A 21,898-nucleotide genomic window follows, 5' to 3' on the forward strand; every position below is an offset into this window, starting at 1 on the left:
AATGGATTGTCTTCCTCGTCGCACATTGACTCCTTCACCCTTCACCGTCATCACAACCTTATTGATCCCTTTTGCCATCATCCCCTGCGAGAAACATCTCTTCCAGCTGCCTTCCACTCTTAAATTGCCTCTAAGAGCTGCTTCATAGTGGCGGATCACTATTACTTGTTAGGAGGCAAGAGGAGGGGTGCCATGTGTCACCGCTAATGCCACATGCTGGTATTGTGTTGGCTCGACAATCCATATATATATATATATATATATAACATGGTCATTGTCACGACCCAAAATAGGAATCATGACCGGCCATGCATCTCAATATACTTGAGATGCATGAAGCCTTAATAATACTCTCTACGTGTACGATGACAAAATAAATAAATAAAATGAGAATGTGCTTTATTAAATTTTATTACTAATTACAATAAAAATAAAATCAATATTAATGTTTTTGAGTCTCTAAACTAAATAAATAAAACTTTTAATCTAAAGCACAAAATCTAAAAGAGCGGAAAGGTAAATAGGTGAATCCTAAGTGGAGGTGGAATCTGGGTACATCTCGCTCAGTCGCTCCGCTGACTATTACCTGAAATAAATAAATAAATACAAAAACAATAGAACCCATGAGCCAACAACTATAGCTCAGTGAGTGGAATCCACTCGAAAACCAAATAAATTTTATTTCATATTAATGCTGAATAAATTAAACTAAAAGCAATAATATCCATCACAATATACAATAGGCATGCTCTCTAAATAATAACAATGATAACAATGATAACAATAGAGAAATGTCACAACTTGTAATCTTGCACGTTTTCAACATATTAACATCTTTTGATATTTATACTGTCATATGTCTCAATGGGTCTAAACCCTGTGAATCCACATCAAGTAGAAGTCACTTTGAGATAACGCTCGGGACTTTTCTTCATAACTGATCCGGTTAGGGTCATCAGAGGGTATCACCCTGTGATCAACACACTCTGTCTTTTCCTCTAATCGTTGAGAGAAGTTAGAGTCACCTAGGAATTTTCTATTTTATCCTAGGACTGTTTCCTAACCCCGCCAGAGTCACTTAAGAAAGTGATCGCAGTGATCTAATTTAGGACTTTCCCCTGGACTTCCAGATAGACTTGAGTCACCACGGAAAATCGCAAACGATTTATACCGGGACTGTTCTCTAAGTCGTATCAATACTAGTCTCATTTTTCTTTTCATAATTTTCAATATTTGCACGAAGTATGGTGATGCACTGAATATAATAATTAAATGCACACAAAAATAAAATAATTAAATTTTCGCACGTACGGATGAAACGAATAGATTTGCACACAGAAATTGCATCAATTTAATTTTTACATATAAGGGTGAAATAAATAATTTTGCACACAGAAAATTTATATGGTTTGACAAAAATACGAAATACAATAAAATAAACATGTGAGTGAATCCACTCACCTGAGTCTAAGTAAGACTACCGAAATCTCAAATTTCTAGCTCACGTACTAAAAATCACCACCTTAAATAAATAAATAATAATCAAAATTTTAATTTGAATAATAACAGTATTTTTTTAAAATTTAAAAACCAAAAGAACTAAAAATGGGTTTAAATTTACCCATTGGATTGGGCTGCAGCTGGCCTGCAGCCCATTCTTCCACCTCATGCTAGTTGGGCTGGGCCAAGGCCCAACCCAAAGCTAACAAAGAACTGGGCTGCAGGTCGGTCTGCAGTCCATGGCTTAGACTAGAGGTCGGGTCAGGTCCGCAACCCAAACCCGAACCCGAGAGAAGGAAAAAGGTTGGCTCAGGTTAAACCCGAGCCCAACCTTTTTCTTCCCCAAAGAGATTGGTGAGGGAGAAAGAAGAGAGGAGAAAAGGGAAGAAAGAGTGAGGGCATCGTCGGCGACCATTGTCGCCGACAGCCTATCGACCTCGTTGAAGGTCCCCTAGTGATCTCAACGACCTGCACTAGAGGGAAAGTCGACCACGGCGACCAATGGTGGAAGACTTCCCACCCATGGCCAACCACAACTCGAGCCACAAGGGCCTCCTAGAAGATATTACTGACACCGGGCTTAGAGCACGAAGCTTCCGGTGACGATGTCGTTGCGACCCGAAGTCGCCGGTTGGCCTGATTTGCCGATGAAGCCGAGAACCCCAATTTTAGGTATTTTTGATTTACCTCTTTAAATTTAAATTAAACTAGAGGGATGAGAGAGGGCTCACCGGGGAGGAGTGTGGTGGTCCCAATTTCCTCCGGCGATGCTCCGACGATCCGGTCGCACAGCGACGACTCCGACGGTGAGAAAAGAAAGAAAACGGTGGAGGAGAAGAAGGCTGGGGGAGGGGTGTTGAGGAGAGAGAGAGAAGATTAGGGTTTAATTTATAGATTAGAATAGGATCAAATCTAATCCTATTCGGATTAGATGAAATCCTCTTTTTTTTTTCCTGTGCCTCGTCGCGTGTTGGAGAGGGAGAGGGAGAGGGAGAGGAGAGGGGCTGCATGTGCAGAGCACGTGCACCCTCCTCTCTCAACCCCTAATTTTATTTTTATTTTATTTTATTTTTTTGTTTCTGGTTCTGACAGTCATGGTAATGAGATTTTTTGGGTTTTGGTGCTTTGGGTGGTGGACATTGTTTTAGGAGGTCCACACAGGTGAGAGAGAAAGAGAGATAGAGAGAGAGAGAGAGAGAGGGAGGAGGGCACAACAAAGAAAAAAAAATGCTTGTGCAGGAGGGAGACATACATGGAGGGGAAATTTGGTGCATCCTTGCAATTCCAAATTTCAAGTGACAAAGGAGAGGATTTTTCTTATTTATGTGCTCTTTTCTCTCCTACTTTGTTATTGCATGGCAGTACTGTTACTAACTTATTGTTAGCTGTCCACTATAAAATTGTTGGTAGGCCTGTAATTGTGCTATCCATGTCTCCGTGCTATAATTGATTCTCTCAAAACTGAAAAGGGTTTGATTACATATCTCTAGGAAAATTTTCTTGCTAGGGTTCTAATTATTTTATACTACTTTTTCTTTATTGTAGTGATTGATTTGCCATCCCAACATCATCGGTGGCAAGTGACAAACTCGTCGGTGGCATGGGTAGACAGTACGTTAGGAACTGCTCATACCTTGGAAGTTGGAGTTACTAATGTTGTTGTAGAGGACACCAGAGTGTCTGGTCACATACAGACATCATCTTTGCATGTTGTTCTCCCCAAAATACTTTGTTTATCTCTGGTACCTTTGGGGAATGCTTCCCTTCATCTTGAAGGGATAACACCCATTCCTCCATCAGTGATGTGGTATGTTTTTCCAGGACAAGAGTACCTAATTCATGTAAAAGCTTTTGCAGATGAGCTTGAAGAAAATGAGATACAGATCACAGAGGTATGATATAGCTATGGATCCATTTCCATCTCTTCAATTTTATGTCTCTAGTGGATTAGTTGATTCAATAACCTGCAAGTGACTCTAATTGCCATCCACACTTAATGCTATTGTGTGCAATTTAATGCAATATCACTAGTGTGATTTTGTGAAGATATTCTTCTATAGTTTATTAATGAGTGCTGACATAAAGTAAAATTGTATCTAATGTAGGATTAGACAAGCGATATGTAAACTGTGAAACTAAATCCTTTATGAAGATATCAGACAGCTGATATCAGACTTTAACCTATGTGACAAAGTAGTTGGAGCATACAAAATGTTAATTAGTGCTGACATAAAGCAAATTAATGTAGGATTAAACATGCAATGCATAAATTATGAAACTAAATCCTCTATGAAGATGTAAGACAGCTGATGTCAGACTAAAACAATTTAACAAAGTAATTGGAGCATAATTATTATTAGTTATAAGAAATTTTAAGTTGGTTATCTAGCATAAGTGGTTTCTTTCTTTGAAGTTTCTTTCAAGCCCTGACAGAAATCCTACCTCTACTTATTGTCCGAAAAATTTGTATCAATGGTTCGATATGCTGACTTGGGTAAATTTTGATTATGACATCTGAGTATTATTAATGCTTAGTTTCATGGAGTCCTAGGACGATACTGTGCACAAAATTCCTAGAAATTTTGTGCCAACATAATAACCTGTGTTTGGTTCATGAGGACTAGCTTATGGCATGGTTATATGTTATCTCTGTGAGGATTAGGGAGAAAATGTGTAGACAATAATACCTTATAGAAATAAGGATTGAAGACCATACAGGAAACTTAGTTCAACCATTGGTTATATATACACCAGCTTGCATATGCGATTCCAGAAGATCTGAGATCAGATTAAATGTCTATCTTTGGACTAGGCTTCTCCTGGGATACTAATAAACCTGCTGTGCTTATTGATCTCTTGAAGTTTGTCTAGGAGGGTTCAATTTGAGGGCAGTTATAGGGCTTCAGTGCAGGGGTTAGAAAAACGATGGGGCTAGACAAGTTAAAAAAATGTAATACCTCACTCTCTTTATACAAACTAAACCATATGAAAAATTTGATTGCATCTGGAGATACATGCACAACTAAATACCAGTGTCCGTAACTAGTTCCCATCTCCTTTTGGAAAATATGTAGAATAGCTTTGTACTTTTAGCTTCATAAATTTTGGAATATCAGATGGCAAGCCACATGCTTCTGTTAGTGGAATGGGCTTGCATAACACATGGAAGTTATCCTAATTAAGAACAACTGGGCACATGCAGATAAATTTGGGGGTGGGGTTCTTCTTTATCACTATAGACAACAATCACAACAACAAAAGCATCATTAGGATAACTTAAATGTGCTCCATCTTTTGTTATGCAACTGAGTCTAACCATCCTTTTCTTTTGGACTAGATTCTTTGCCTGGACTTGTATAAAATAGTGTGGCTGCACTTTTTCAACAAGAAACACCCAGAATTGTGTGTCTGACATTACACTTTAGGTCTCTGCAACTATCAACCATGAGAACAATCTGTCAATCTGCCATCACCAAGTAACTTCCAATACCTCATGTGTTAATGCTAGATAGTGAAATGCCGAAAGAATGATGTAGAAACACATGAATGTCTATTACTAAATCGATAACCATGACACAAGACAATCCGAGCTCCTTAAATAGTTAAATGCCACATTAAAGAAAGAAGTAAGCATGTCAGTAAAAGATAGACTAGTTGGGATGCTCACCCCTGACATACTTAAAATGACCACCTATGCATGTGATATGTTTAAAGCTAAAACCAGCAACCTACCGAGTCAATTACCTAAAGTTGAAGAATTATTAATTATAAAAAGTACACTTTGATTAACACTGCCCACTATATTTCATACTCTATCTCATCTTTTTGTCTATTTAAATATCTCAATGCCTGATATCCCTACTTAACCAACTAGAAATATTGCTTGTATATGAAGGCTGGGAACATGCATTTTCTTCCTTTTTGTCAAGTATAAAGGGCTGGGAACAATGTAAGTAGTTTCTTACTGTAGCTTAAGTTCTTTCTTCAAGGTGGTTCGTATTTGCACTAATTTATGCTGAGTTGATTCTCTAGCTTAGTGAACAATTTGTAAGCCTTATTCTCTTGATTCTCATGTAACATCAAGGAATCTCTATGCCACCCTCCCAATATACATGAATGCCTTTGTTGTGGGAGAGTAAATTTTATTTTTGCTGCTGAAACATTTTTTGATGGGTACTGTGAATGAAACACTGAAAATGAAACTTAAATCCGACCTTTCTTTGGGATGAACATATTATTAGCATAGAATCATAAGATGATAGTTAAAAGGTTCTGTTGATTCACTATCCAAATGATTTATATGCATACCTTTTTATCTCTGTTTAATAATTGCTTAGTATTATCCTTCTTCTAATGGCTTTGTACTTTAACAGAACAATGATCTTAAACTGGAAAGCAGCACAAGTAAGTACTGGGTTTTATCTCCAGTATCAGATCATGTTGCTGCCACACAAAATTGGCGAAATTCCAGATTGTTCAAACCTGTCTCTGAGGGAGAAGGCATTCTTACTGCCTCTCTAACATATTGGGAAGGGAATTCAGAAGTGGCTGATGTATGCTTCTCTGCTTGCTTATTGTTTTCTCTGTAAAAGAAAAATGTGTAATTCTTTCTGAGGATATACTACTAGTCTACTACTTGTTTGTGTAGGCTGTGAAGGATGTAAGTAAATTTTCTCTAACTTTATCCAGTATTGGGGGCCTTATGATCTGCATTCTTTTTACAGGTTCTCAAGCATGTGCAGGAAATTAATGTGTGCAGTAAAGTGAAATTAATCGTTGATGAAGAAAATGAATACTCAAAAATTGTTCATTTGCCTTGGATTCCTGGGGTTTGTCAGGAACTTGAACTAAAGGCAATTGGAGGTTGTTGCTTATCTTATTGCATGCTATTTTTATTTTTCCTATAGCAAGAATGCTCTTCTATATTGACTTTCTTGATCTGCTAAAGGTTGTGGTGGAACCTTAGAAGATTATAAATGGTTTTCTTCTGATGAAACAATTGTATCAATATCTGCTCTGGGATTTGTGTGTGCAAGAAGGCCTGGAAAAGCAACTATAACAGTGTTTTCAACTTTTGATATCTTCAATTCTGATGAGGTTTGTAGTAGTATTCAACGACTGTTTTGGGTTAAGTGTATAGTCATTTTAATTCCATTTTGCTCATTCTTAGAGTCTCCTATTTCCTGTCCCATTAGAAATTCTTGAGCTATAATAAGAATTAGATATTTATGCTTACATGACAATGAATTATACTTGATTCTTGTACTCATTAATTAGATGAATATGTGCTAAATGAACTATTGGTATCTGTAGTTAAGCACAAAGTCTCTCTGCATCTTTTGATCCAAGTGTCATACATTAATGTCCTTAACAAATTTATGTCTGGCTTGATTTTGATGTGTATATAACAAAACCATTCTTTTTTATGTTTCTCTTCTGTAATTTTCCCTTACAATTACTATATTAAGTAATATATGTTGCAGCATTAGCTACTATTGCTTCTGTTTGAGTCAGACATGTAGCGACTGAGTTCTATGTTGACTTTTTTCGGGTCTATATTGGATTTATTTTATAGTTTCTTGCCTGATGAAATGGCACATCCGGGCATCGTTCTAAGATCTAAATGTCTTTGTGACATGTTAATTGCTCAAGACTAATTAATTGGTTGGACCCCGGGAATGCTTTGTAATTCAATGGAAGTTAGCATATTGTCCAATATGAAAGTGGATTTGATATTAAAAATCTATACGGTAGAATTTAGTTATTTTTAGAGCTTGATGCCGCAAAATCTTGATGCCATTGTTAAGTCAAAATATAAGTTCATGAAGCCAATAGAGGAAAAATGCCAAAAATTGGCCTTCATGATTAACAGTACTATATATGTTTGTAAATTCTCATGATTGTTAAAATATGCAAGATACAAACAACCATTGTCTAGCAACTTAGTTGATGAGTTAACATGATATTATTGCAAGAGGTCCTGAGTTCGAATCAAGCTAGGCCTACTTTATCAATTGAATAAATCAACTCCAACTAGGGTGGAACCAGCTTCTAATTTAAGAAGGGCCACTTAGTATGTTAACATATTAAGCTTTTAGAAAAGAAGGGCCCAAGATGAAAATTAGCATTAAATTTGTAAGATTTAGAAATGGCCATGTCCTCCCTTAGGATAATTGTGGCTTCGTCACTGACTCCAACTATTTAGGTAAATTCTACTTTTTGTGCCTATTAAAAATGACTCAACACTAGAAGTCGAGGGGAGTGTTCAAATATGTAACATAAAAACCACCTTTCTTTAAATAGATAATTTCATCCAAATTTTGCTGAAATTGTTGAAAACTTATTTTCTGGATTTTAATATTGTTTAAAAACTTTTCTTGACAATTAGGTGGTTATTGACATTTCCATTCCTTCCTCTATGGTTATCCTGCCTATCTTTCCTGTGGAGGCGGTGGTAGGAACACAACTTCAAGCTGCTGTTGCATTGAAAACATCCAATGGTGCTTAACATACCATGAACTAAGATTTTTTGCTGTTCATTTGAGTTATTTATCCTCTTTTAATATCTTACCTAATTTCTTTCTTCAGGTAGCTACTTCAGGAGATGTGATGCTTTTAATTCTTTTGTCAGGTGGAAAGTATTATCTGAAAACGAATCTTTCAAAATCGTTGACACATCAGAGAAGGTCTGGCCCTCTGATGTCTTCAAACTTAGTGAAGGATTTCAAGAACTATTTAGTTATCCTTGTGCATGGACACGTCTAAATGCTACTAATGCTGGTCGAGCAACACTAGCTGCATCTTTGCCTTATGAAACACAATCTTATTTTGAGTCTTTTGAGGGACCTATCATTCTAAAAGCTGCTTCAACAATATCGGCATATTACCCACTCATGGTCTATCAGGCAGGAAATGGAGACCAGTTCGGTGGCTACTGGGTGGATTTGTCTAGAATACATACTAGGAGCCCAAATTTTGGTGGGCCCCGCCTGTATGAACTATATCTTGTTCCTGGATCAGCTATGGATGTTTTATTATTTGGGGGGCCTGAGCAATGGGACCAAAGGGTTGAATATGTTGAAACAGTTGATGTTATAGGTGAATCTGAAAAACCAGTAACAGATAATGTTATTGTGCAACAGGCATCCTCAGGTGATGTGCAAATCTACCAAGTTTCTTGCCGTACAAGAGGAAAATTTGTAAGTAATGAGGAAAAAGCATAACTAATTCACTGTGATACTGTTCATCTTATTCCATTTTGAGGTATAATCTTTTACTAGATCCTACTATTACTATTACTACTTTTTCTACTCAGAGACTGCTCTTTTCACGAGGAAATCTGGTTGGCCCAGATCATCCTATTCCAGCTGTAGCAAATGTACAACTGCCTGTTGTATGCAACTTTCCTTCATCAATCACACTGATTGCTAATGAACCTGGTATGGTTGTTTTTCAAAAGTACTGAGATCAATCTTGTGCTTCATGATCAAGATTTTTGAATGATGATGTCAAAGGAAAAGCTTTCCATTCTAAAAACAAGCATTATCCACAACTTTCTCTTTGATTTGTTTCATTCTGTTTATCTTTTGCATCATTTAAGTTGTAATACTCTTTGTTGGTATCCATATCGACAGCAAACACTCTTGAAGTTATAAAAGCTGCAACTTTTGCTGATCGTGGACGTGGGGGACTTCGAACTTCTCCTATCATTGTTTCCAATGGGCATACCATACGTGTAGCTTCTGTTGGTATTCATGCAACTGGAAGAGCTTTTGCTAACTCATCCTCCCTTTGCTTGAGGTGGGAACTAATTGGTTGTGAAGGATTGGCTTACTGGAATGAGACTGGCAGTACTGATAGATTTGAAGTTGGAACCTGGGAGAGGTTTCTGGTTTTGCAGAATTTATCAGGACTAGTAAGTTATAGTTGATATTGTCAGTTGTTGAACTTTCAGACTGGATATCGTAGCTGTTCTTTACTTTGCTATTGTCTTCCATATCAATACCTAGTTTAATGTTTGATAAAGGATTGCCATGCCTATGGCACCGGTCGGCATGGCAAGGCATGACACATGCCGGAAGAATAGAGCTCCATTGCTGGCCCATGCAAGAGAGGAGAGAAAAAGGAGAACGGGAGAGATCACTGTCACCACCCCATTGACAATCGTCTTGCCATCGCCATCACAATCCTCCTCTCTCTTTCTCTCTCTCGTCATCTTGCGTGCCCTAACTGAGGTTGCAAATGGCAGCTTTTAAAAGCTTAACCGGTCGATAATAAATGGATCCTCTTCGCTGATCTAACTTAAACTAACAAATATGATCCAGATATGATCCATTTGCGGATCCTTTAATTCTCTCTCAACCCGCTCTCCCTTGATCCATTTGCCTATCATCTTATCCGATCGTCTTAGTATCTAGGGCACGGAGAGGAGAAAGAGTGAGATGATGACACGGTGATGGTGTGGTGAAAGGGAGAGTGTCGTTGGCGGTGGAGGCTCCATACATGGTAATTTGTCTTGTAGGTCGTCTTTCTCGTCTTATATCGGTGCTTTTGTGTGGCCCCCTTCGTGCAGCCCTCTTTGTGCAACATGTTAGTATTGTGCCAGAACGGGGCGTGCAGGTTGACATGGCAATCATTCAGTGTGCCGAGCATGAATTATAAAAAGACAAAATATGTGTTTTATAAATTAAAGTATAAGTACATACAAATGTGACAAAAATGAATCAAGTATCTTCCCACTACATGTAGTGCATAAGATTGTCACTGTTGTACTACTGTGCTTCATGAGCCAAGTAGAAATAACCAAGGATTTGAGTTTCGGCCGATCCCGAGTGGGATCGGCCGAAACGGATCGGGATCGGCCGAAACCACTCGGTTTCGGCCTGGCTTGCTGCCTGCTGCAGGTGGCTGCAGCAGGCAGCAGACAGCTGCTGCTGTCAGCAACAGTAGAGAGAGAGGGAGAGAGAGAGTGAGGGAGAGAGAGGAAGGGAGAGAAAAGGAGAGAGAGAGGGAAAGAGCAAGAGAGAGAGTGAGAGAGAGAGGAAAGATTAAAAAAAATGGGGCATGAGAGAGAGAAAATGGAAGAGAGAGTGTGGGAGAGGGAAAGATTAAAAAAAAAAGGTGAGAAAGAAAGAGAGAAAAAGATAAAAAAAAGAATGTGGGAGAGAATGAATAGAAAAGAAGAGAAGGAGAAAAAGATATTTTTACTTTTTAGGCTTTATATGTGAGTAATTATTATTTCTTATTTTCTTATAATTTTTTCTAAATTTTTAGAAATTTCTCTAACATTTTTAATAATATTTAGAATTTTATTTAATTAAAATAATCCGATCCGATACAGGCAGCCGATACGGCCGATACAGCCGATACGTATCGTTTTTTCGAACGGCCGATCCCGATCCCGATACCGATTTTTGGAACCTTGGAAATAACTTACAATTGTCTTATCTATTACATCAAGTATGCTTATTTTTTGTTGAGATATGTTCAGGTGTTGCCATACTAAAGGCATAAGGTATGCCGAGCTTGGTTCAACACGGTACGTACCCTTGATAAGTGCCATGTTGAGCCGTTGGGATACTAGATGACCTTGATGTCATGACCTGAAGTCGGAATTATGATCGACGGCTGTGTACCCCATAGGCTTGAGATGCATGAAGCCTTAACATGGCTCACCCTAGTGCCGATCGAGAAATGACGTGGCACGTGCCTTTTGGCACAACAATCCTTACATAAACCTATCTTAATGCACCTCTTAAGAATGTCATACATACAACTACTATGAGTTAATATTTTTTTGAAGCATGTGAATGTTCTTGTGTTCATACATGCAACTACTATGAGTTAATATTTTCTCGAAGCATGTGAATGTTCTCGTGTCCTTTAGTATTTAGGCAGCATGATTTACATCATGATTTCCAAATACATTGAAACAAAGAAGATGCTTAAATTGCGATTTCTTAGAAGTTACTTTTTCTCTTTTTCTTAGTTGTTTGTTGTTACTGAGTTGATACTTTATTAAGGTCTTGTTTCATATGATTTTTATTTGAGTTTAAGGTTTAGTAAACCCCTTCAATAACTGCAGTGCACTGTTCGAGCTACAGTATATGGCTTTCCGGGAAAACTTGCCAATGAATATTTTGGGAAAGAATCTTCACTGTTTGAAGGTGTAGAAAATATCGTCACAGATGCCCTTCAGTTACAGGTACACCATACTCCACAAATCAATCTAGTAAATATATATATGATTCAAAATGAGACTTCTATTTGATCTTCTTTGAGAATATACTGGTCTGTTTGTAATTGGTTGTTGTATTGAATACAGATGGTTTCTTCTCTAAGAGTTATACCAGAATCTACCTTGTTAGTTCTTAACCCTGAAGCAAAGGTATGCAAGCATGCTTTAGCTTTTAGCTTCTATACCTTTACCTTTTTTGTACTTGTCATCTAGCAGCAAGGAAAATTTCTATTGCAAGCCAATATCTCTATGCATTTAGATGTTTAAAGAAGTTGTGGAAAATGTGAGGAAAAGAATTGTATTACTTCTGTGTTTTACAAGAGCCTCTATCGGGCTATAAGTAATAATTTACAGAGAAGGAGAAAATAGTAGCTAACAGGAAAATGAAACCCTATATTTGGGAATCCCTAATTTTATGTAATCAGTTTCCTAAACTTAAGGGAAAAGATATTTACACAGTCCCTTATTTTTAAATGACCACCAATTAAGGGATTCAATCTCTATTTTCCACTCTCCCCTTCAATCTGGTGAATAAATATCCTTCATTCCCATCTTGGAAATTAAATCTCGGAATGTAACATTGTTGAGTCCATTTGTAAGGACATCTACCAATTGACCTCCCGTGGGAATATAAGGTGTGCAAATTAATCTGCTTTCTAACTTTTCCTTCATGAAATGCCTATCTATCTCAATGTGCTTAATCTGATCATGCTGCACTCGATTGTGTGCACTGTTGATTGCAGATTTATTGTCACGGTAAAGTCTCATTGGTCCACTCCATTTAATCTTTAGGTCTTCCAGTATGATCTTCATCCGCAACAGCTTACATACACCTTGCGCCATTGTTCTAAAATCTGCTTAGCACTAGATTGTGCTACAATATTTTTCTTTTTGCTTCTCCATGTTACTAAATTTCCTCCAAGGAATGTACAATAACCCAAAGTCAACCATCTATCTACTAGAGATCCAGCATAATCGATATCTGTATAGGCTTCAAGGAATAGTTCAGAATTTCTCTTGAATATTGCCCCCTTCCCAGGATTAGCTTTCAAGTTGTGAAGTACAGAGTAGATAGCCTGAAAGTAAATCTCTTTAGGATTGTGCATAAATTGACTAATGACACTCACAAAATATATTATATCCGTCGGAGTGTGAGAAAGATAGATGAGCTTCCCAACTAGTCTTTGATACATCTCCTTATCTACTGCTCGTTCTTTGTCTGATTCTCCAAGTCTGATATGGCCCTATAGGTGTTGCAACCAGCTTGCTTGCGAGCATACCTGTTTTCTTGAGAAGATCAGTAACATTTTTTGCTGCAAAATGAAATTGCCCTATTTTGAGTGAGCAAACTTCAATCCCCAAAAAATATTTCTACTTTCCAAATCTTTAAACTCGAACTCCTCGATCAAACATTGCTTCAATGTTTGCTTCTCTTCATTATCTCCGGTCACAATTTTGACATCCACATAAATTATCAAAGCCATGATGCCCCTGTAGCCGAGTGTTTAATTAAGAGAGTGTGATCTTTTTGACTCTGCTTATATCTAATAGCTGTCATCACTTTGGTAAATCTGCTAAACCAAGCACGAGGTGACTGTCTCGGTCCATATAAGGTCTTCTGTTTTTTTCAAAGGAATTATTTTTCTGTAAAGGCCAAGGACTATAATCCTCTAAGAGATAGATTCACTGATATTAAGAGCTCCGGCCACCATTTCATAGGCAGCAGTTATTATGGTCCACAACCCTGAGGGCTCCATGTTTTTTTGGTTTTGCACCCCACCCCAACCCTTAATTTCTAGTGGAGGGAAAAGGATGATGTTGAACCTTTCCAAAGGAACAATTCCTAATAGAATTCGTATATTTGACACTGAGTTAGAAAACTTAAAGATGGGAAGTAACTAGAAAGGGCTGGATGAAGAAATAGAATTGCAAGGTGCTGGATGTCCTGAATAATTTCTGCAAATTTTTAATTCTTATTCTGAATTGAAGTCTTTTCCAGAAAATTTGTGAAGAAATTATATATGGAGATGCTTCTTGAGTAGTTTCTGTGCTTAAGCTCAGTAATCCAATTACAAGTTTCCCTTTTTCTCCTGTTCGAACAAAAAGCATAGCAGGAACAACATATAGTGAGAAGAGTACTAAATGAAGGCATGTGTAGCACTCTAGTCAAGTTTGTTCTGTTGTAGCTCTAGGGTAAGTTAAAGAAGCTTAGTTGCCATTGTCATCTTCTACTGAGTACTGACAATCAACGAAGAATATCTCTAAAAATGTTATTCTGATCTAAGTTTTCCTATTCCTCTCTTGTTTAATGTCCAACATATTGGCTAGATGATGCAGGACAAACTTTTTAATTGCAGATTTGAGCAAAATAAATAGAAAAAGTAACTAAACTCGAGGAGTCCACTAACCGGGGTGTTGGAATCCACCGACATTAGAACCCACCAACAAACACTCAATATGTGAAAATTTTTAAAATATTTATTAACCAATAAAAAGAGGATTACAAGCTTTATCTAGGCAAAACAAGCGAAAGACAAAATAGCTTAATAAACAAAAATATGAAAATAGCCCAGTAAGGCTAATCAAAATCCTTGTTAAGCTAGAAAATTATGAGTGCAGCCTTTTTGTGCCTACGAGAGTAATTGTGACGAATAGTGGTGTCTGCACGAAATCTCCTGGGTAGAAGAAACTCGACCCAGTCGAGTGGGTGTATGAATGACTCTGATAGTACTCGAAGATGTCAGGGTCAAGTTGCTGTAACTCTTTGCGAGTTATCCACGTATAATCAGACTTTGATCAACCTTGCCAGTGAACTAAAAAACGGTGAACCTGTTGTAGTATATGTTATTTGATCATCTAAAATAATTTCTATCTTTTTTTATAGTGTGGATGGAAAAAGAGAAGTGGTGGGTGGTATATCAGGTATGTCCAGAATAGTAACGGATGTAGTATATGGTTTAGTGGAGATGTTCATACTTCATAGGTGCTTGTAAGTCACTAAATCCTTAATATTAAAAGTACAACTAATGCCATTATTAGAGAAAATATCAATGACATAAGCATTAGTCCTTACACATTTCAGAACTTGGAAAGGTCCTACACTACGAGCATGTAACTTCAAAACAACTTCTAAGGAGAACCATTTGGGTTTGACACGAATAATATGATCTCCTATATTAAACTCTTGGCATGCTTATGCAAGTCGGCATGTATTTTATACTTAAAATTATTCGCCTCAATTTGCTTAGTGATCTCTTAATGCAATAATTGAACATGATGTGCAAATATTTTGGTAGAATCAGACTCTAGCATGAGATGACATAGGTAATAGATCTAAAAGTTTGCGTGCTTTAAAACTGTGAACAACTTCAAATAGACTCATGCCTATAGACCTATTGATAGAATAATTATAAGCAAATTGGGCTACAGGAGGAATGACATCCCTGTTTTTGTTATGATCACCCAGGAGATATTGCAAAAGATTTTCAAGACTACCATTGACCATCGTAGTTTGACCATTGGTTTGAAGATGATAGGCTATAAAAAACTTCAACTTTTTGCCAACCATTTGTCATAAGGTTTTTTAAAAATAGCTCATAAAGCGAACATCTCGGTTGGATACAATAGTTTTTAGAAGATTGTATAACTTGACTATATGGGCAAAATTGTATTTTGCCACGTGTGAAATATTAAAGGTGTTGACACAAGGAATGAAATGAGCTATGTTAAAAGCAATTCACGACCACAAAGATCGAATCATGTTTTTTAAAGGTGCGTGGTAATCTAAGGACAAAATCCATACTCACGTCCTGCCATGGGTGATCATGCATAGGTAACGGGGTATAAAGTCTAGTGTTCTGCTTTCGGTATTTTGCTAGATGATAGGTCTTATATTGGTCAACTAATTTTGCTATGTCACGCTTGAGACTTGGCCAGTATTATGGGGTTCAACTTTTCTGATGGTCTTCTCATATCCAAAATGACCCGACAAGCTACCGACATGGATTTTCCAAATTAGGAAGTCATTACGGATGTATGGGAACATAGAGTTTGTTAAGCTTAAACAGGTAACCTTCTTGGAGGGATTGCTGTTCAAAGCTACGTTTAGATCACTCAACAAAGTGAGAACAATTTCTCCAAAGTTCGGACAAGATTTAGTCTTCCTTCATTTTGTCAAATCCAGTGACTTTAATGCTAATAGCAGATAGAAGGCTAACCCGTCTGCTAAGCGTGTTAGCTGCCTTATTCTCAACTCTAGCTCTATGTTTGAGTACAAAAGTGTCTTGAATTTAGTTTTTTCTAAGGATTTAAGAATCGAAGAGCTTCATAGTCGGAATAAAAGACAAATTCATGCAGGAGTAAGTAATGGCGCCAAAAGTGTAAAAGCTTAAACTAGTCGCATAAAATTTCTTATCCTAAGTATACTGTTTTTGGCCTTATTTAGTTTCTCACTAAAATAGGCAACATGATGGCATTCCTGATTAAGAATAATGACAATTTTGAGGCTTTAGAAAAGTCGGGAAGACGCATTATATGCATCGCTATCATTTCTCTTTTAATTTTTTTAAAATCTTATTTTTCGACTTATTCCAATGAAAATTCCTTTTCTTCAGACAAGCAGTGATTGGGGACATGATAGTGCTAAACCTTTGAATGAAACATCGATAAAAATAGCGAGGCCATGAAAACCACGCACATCATGAATGTTTTACGATTTTGGCCAATTTATAATTGCTTTGATCTTTTCAGGGCTGGCGTGGACTCCTTTAGATGTAACCACAAACCCTAAGAAGATGGCTTGATCCATAATAAAAGAACACTTCTTCCTATTGCCATAAAGTGATATACTTAGTTAGGATCTTTTCTTATTGCATTAGGTGTTTATTTTCATTAAAATAAAATTCTTGTAGGTCGCGTTCGAACGCAGGTGTAGTCGCATTCGAACGCTTGTGAACCCTTGTGAACACCTTATGAACGCTTGTGAACGCCTTGTGAACGCGTTTGTGAACGCCTGTGTTTGAACGACTTGTGAATGCCTGTGTCGCGTTCGTAAATCCAGAGAAGGGGCTTTTTGAGTGCGTTCGAACGCGATAAATGCGAATCCTCTAGAATTAAGATTTCATATTATTTTAGGACTTGTTGGCTAGTCTCTATAAATATGTGGATGGCAACTAACTTTAGAATGCTATTGGATTCTTGATTTCTTGCCTCCTATCTTCTCTCTAGACTCCTCTCTCCTCCCTTTTCATCATCCTTCTACCTCTACCGTTGGTAAGATTTCTTCTCGCTTCTAATCTCCCTCGACTATCGAGCCACCTCTCTTCTTTAGGATCTCGATCACTTCGTTCCCTTCATCTACTTCCTTTAATCACTTCCACAATCCACCCTCATCTCCATACCCATCCATAACCCTAATATCTACTCCACTCGTCACCACTACCACCACCCACGTTATTCCGTGTTTTCGTCCCTGCTACAGTTCTAATCTGCGAAGGGCATAAATACGAAAGTTGTAGATTAGGAAGTTACGGATCCAACCTAATTGGTTTCGTAATTTTCGGACTATCGGAGAATATCTGACGAATATTTTCCCACGGTTGTGCGGACTGCTTCCTGCAATAAATTTAGATCTTAAGGAATTGTTCTGTAGTCGATTTTTTGGTTCCAGATCCTATCAATTTGGTATCAGAGCGTATTAAGTGGTATCAGAGCTTATCATTTAATATCAGAGCCTATTAATTGGTACCAGAGCATATCATTTGGTATCAAAGCCTATCAAGTGGTATCAGAGCTTATCAAATTGGTACGAGAACCTATTAATTGGTATCAGAGTCTATCATAAAGTTGAGCAACACAAAGCGCAAGATAGACTTGACGCGTGGTCCAAGTGAAGCTCACTCGACTAATTATAAATCAAAATGTTATCAAAGTAGACCACCACAAGAGATTTTTCCCATGAATGGTTGAAACACTTGTGTCATAACATGTATGAAAGTGTTTGGTGCGTTAGATAGACCGAAATGCATCACCAACCATTCATATAACCCGTCTTTCGTCTTAAAAATAGTCTTCCACTGGTTGCCAGGGCGAATTTGGATTTGATGATAATCACTTTTGAAATCGATCTTGGAGAAAATTGAAGCTTCCACCATCATGTCTAGCATGTCATCAAGTTGTAGAATAGGAAAACGATATTTGATCGTTATTCTATTAATGGCTCGACTATCGATACACATATGTCAAGACTCATCTTTCTTTTGCGTGGGTAAGACAAGAACAACATAAGGACTTAAGCTCTCACGAATGGAATCCTTTGTAAAAAGTTTATTCATTTGACGTTGCAGTTCAACATGTTTCTTGGGGCTCATTAGATAGTGTGGCAAGTTTGGAGAAGAAGCCCTAGGGACTGTCAATTGTATATTGGATATCACACAAAAGAGGCAATTGATCTGGAAGATCATTCGGGAACACATCTTGAAATTCATTTAGCATAGAAGCAGCTTTTTCAACTGACGGTGTGAGGATAGGGCTTCTAACTTCACGAGCTACTAATGCAAATACAACAAAGCCTTGGTTTGCTTCATTTTCAAATTCTATAGAATTTATTATGTGCAAACCCTTTTTACTAGGAACATTTATCTTGTTATCTTTGTAAATTATTTTTGGGCGCATAAAATTTATCTTAATCTTGCTTTCAAAAGTGAAGAAGCACGAGTTAGAACTCCCAAAGATGGTCACATCACAATCAAATAACTAGGGGTGGCCCAAAATAATGTGCCCTACATCCATTGGCACAATATCACACCACATGACTTCCTTATAAGAAAGAAAAATAATTGAAACTAGGCATATCTCATTTATAGCGGTTGAGGAATCATTGATTCAAGATACCTTATGAAGGTTCAGGTGAGGTGTGAATTTTAACGCCAACCAAGATACAATGTTAGAAGAGACGGCATTAATGTAGATCGAGCTCCTCATCGGGGGTTAGGCTCATAAACTTGCTCATCGAGTTCGTCTTCTCCTATAATGTCATCTTGTTCCCCAAGATAAAGGGCATTTTGTGGGCAGTTTAAACCTGCATGACAAACTTGTCTACATTTGTAACTTCGACGGGGTTTATTGTTAGGTGCAGTTTTATGGAGGAGCACTTTTTCTTTGTTAGGTTGGACACTCGTGGCAGTTTGGGTAGTTTTGAAAGGTATCGCCATCATTTGAGTTTTTGCACTAGTACTCGTGTAATTGGGAGGTGTGCACCCAATTGGTCGCTTAGGCAATTGTTGCCTACTAACCATCTCGTAGTTTAACGTGAGAGTGTAAGCCTGATCCAAGGAGGTAACCTCTTGGAAAACCAACTCTTTTCGAATATCATCGTTAATTTGGGCAAATGTAACTCTTCAATTTTTCGGCAAATCATACCACTCAAAGAAGTGGTCCATCTCACGAAGCTAGTCAAAAAACATAATATGATCTAAACGATCGTCAAAAGTGGGGGTATCAATTTTAATGTTCTTTATAAGTTGATCTTCATGGTTTTGAAATTCTCTAAAGGCAGTATTGCCTCTAAACCCTTTGTTATTGTGAAGATTAAATGCATCTATACAATAATTTTGCCTGGGAAGATCTCTTTCATGACTTCTCTCATGGTGAGGATAGTATGAGGCTTGTCGATGGGTGTCGACATTAGGAGCGGCACGCCTGACACTCGTGCTAGATGCAACGATATCACTCTTGTTCTCATGTTGTTAATGACCCATCTTAATCCATCTCAATAGCCTCAAGGCGAGCATTGAAGCGTCCAATCTAGTTGTAATATTTTCAATAGACTATTGTAAAAATCTACGGGAATCTTCTATAATATTGGGTTCTATAACAGACTGGTGAGGGAACAAATGCAGAAAATGAATAATGAAATGCAAACTAGGAGATCATAGGGAACAATAAAAGAATAATTGAGATAATAATCTACAATCACTTTTGAAGCTTTCAATAAAAGCCAATCAGATTTAATAGAAAGTTGCAAACTAGTACTACACGCTCCCGAGATTGAGACGGTGACCTTAGATATGTCAAGATTTTCGCTCTAACCTTGTTAGTTCTACTATTAGTATTAATTGTTTTGACTTGAGTAAGCAATAAAAATAGGTAGGTAGTAGTAGGCTCAAGCGTTTGTTTTAATGAAACAGATATAGAGTTATAATCCATATTAAAAGAAAGATAGGAACGATATTACATTCTGTAGTGATGGCAGCACTGGTGGTTGTGATATCACAGGTGGAACTGTACTAATGAAGAATGTGGTTTGGTGCAGGCAGCAGAGGGCGCAAAAAGCAAATGGCAGTGGGGGCACAAGTGGTGGTGGTTGGTAGAGGTCGTAGGGAGTGACAACGAGGTGCTGGAGAGGCACGAGAAGGTGCTGAAGTCGGTGGTAGAAGGTTGTTGGATGCAATGGGGCCAACAAAGACAATCGATTGCAATATACTCTGCGTTGGAGGTGGGGATGGTGTGGTAGAGAAGTGGACATGACGGTTGCGGTAGTACCGGTGTTGGAGGCAATGGTGGTGATGGAAAAGGCGGCGACGGAAAAGGTTGTAGTAGTGGAGGCTGACGAATGACAGTTGTCGAGGCAGTGGTGTTGTCAATTTAATGAGAATCCTGGCGAGTCGACGCCGATGAAGAGCCTGACTAGCAGCGTTAAGGTGGGCTAGGGCTTGGGAACGGAGGAGGAAAGATATGAGGTGAAGCAATGAGCTCGACTGTTGGTGAAGGAGAAATGAAGGGGATAGGTCACGAGAGTTTAGGTTAAGTGGGTTGATGGGTAAGTGAGTTTGGGTTATTGGGTTTGGTTTAGGTTTTGGCTTAAGTGATGGTGGAGGGGTTTGGGTTAGTGGTTTTAGTTGGACAGGAGCTTTGGATTAATGGGTTTGGTTTAGGTTAATGGATTAATGGATTTAGACTTTGGGTTTGATTTGGAGGGACAAGATGTATTTCCAAATTAAAAAAAAAGGCAATTTAAAATTTTCGGAGGTTTAGGAAGTTAGGATAAGAGATAAGAAAGATACTAACCTCAAAATTAAGGAAACTAATTGAAATAAATAAGGAAAACAAATATCTCCTAAATTTGAATTTCATAATTTTAAAATTTTGAAATTTTGAAATTCAAAACTCAGAGACAAAAGGGGAACAATAATACAAAATTTCAAAATTTTGATTTTGATTTATTTTTTTAATAGAGACATTCTCTGTTCTTCCTTTTTTTTTATCTATTACAGGGAGAGAAGATTTGTTGAATAAAACTTACTTTTGATGAGTTTCTAATTTCACGTAGGGGTTTAGCAGTGGTAATGATTTATTTTGTCCCTTGCTAATGGTGATCTCTTCGTGCAACTCAAATTCGGAACTCGATGTCGACATGCGTTGGACTTCGTAGCACTATGGTGTTCTTGGAGCGATCGATATGGCGAAGAATAGATGCGGTGTTGCGTAAAATTTAGGAGGGAGCATTCATAAACCGGAAATCTATTGGCTCTGACACTAAAGTTGGTGCAGAACAAACTCTTTAATCGTGGATTTGAGAAGAACAAGTAGCAAAAGTAACCAAATCCAAGGAATCTACCAATCGGGGTGTTAGAATTTATTGATGTTGGAATCCATTAACAAACACTTAATATTTGAAAACTCTTTAAAATATTTATTAGCCAATAAAAAGAGGGTTACAAGTCTTATATAGGCAAGGCAGAGCAAAGCAAAAGACAAAATAGCTTAATAAACAAAAAGACAAAAATAGCCCTGTAAGGCTAGTCAAAATCCTTGTTAAGCCAGAGAGTCACGGATGCAGTCCTCTTATGCATACGAGAGTAAATATGACGAATAATGGTGTCCACACCACTAGATTGTTGAGTGATGATTTGTCGAGGGGAGATCCATCACGTAAGTTAGCTGGTGAAAGACACGTAGATGCTAGTTAAAAAAGTCTCGTCGGCCATTTTTACCCCTTTGGATCATTGCTAGATGAAGAGAAGCAGTGCAAAGAGCAATAATATGATATGCTCGTAATGTTCATAAATATTTTCCGACAAATAGAAGACCGCAAGACCTACAGAGACCTAGATGCTTTCATGGAAGGTTCTCTCATACCTTAGAAAATGTACCATTAAAAGA

At 37.7% G+C, this 21,898-nt stretch overlaps 1 protein-coding gene across 2 annotated transcripts in view; it reads left to right on the top strand.

Annotated features, from left to right (window-relative positions):
- LOC140768083 (nuclear pore complex protein GP210) overlaps positions 1 to 21,898 on the top strand; it is an 83,084-nt gene that overhangs the window by 12,024 nt on the left and 49,162 nt on the right. For both annotated transcript variants that reach the window (XM_073108175.1, XM_073108176.1), the window contains 10 exons: positions 3,046 to 3,392; positions 5,874 to 6,053; positions 6,225 to 6,363; positions 6,449 to 6,597; positions 7,889 to 8,000; positions 8,089 to 8,699; positions 8,816 to 8,939; positions 9,135 to 9,415; positions 11,585 to 11,704; positions 11,825 to 11,887. In XM_073108175.1, the coding sequence (XP_072964276.1) occupies positions 3,046 to 3,392; positions 5,874 to 6,053; positions 6,225 to 6,363; positions 6,449 to 6,597; positions 7,889 to 8,000; positions 8,089 to 8,699; positions 8,816 to 8,939; positions 9,135 to 9,415; positions 11,585 to 11,704; positions 11,825 to 11,887 (2,126 nt within the window). The remainder of the gene's footprint in view (positions 1 to 3,045; positions 3,393 to 5,873; positions 6,054 to 6,224; positions 6,364 to 6,448; positions 6,598 to 7,888; positions 8,001 to 8,088; positions 8,700 to 8,815; positions 8,940 to 9,134; positions 9,416 to 11,584; positions 11,705 to 11,824; positions 11,888 to 21,898) is intronic.

Source organism: Typha angustifolia, chromosome 10, assembly GCF_048772165.1.
Source record: "Typha angustifolia cultivar Huaian chromosome 10, ASM4877216v1, whole genome shotgun sequence".
Classification (NCBI taxonomy): Eukaryota; Viridiplantae; Streptophyta; class Magnoliopsida; order Poales; family Typhaceae; genus Typha; species Typha angustifolia.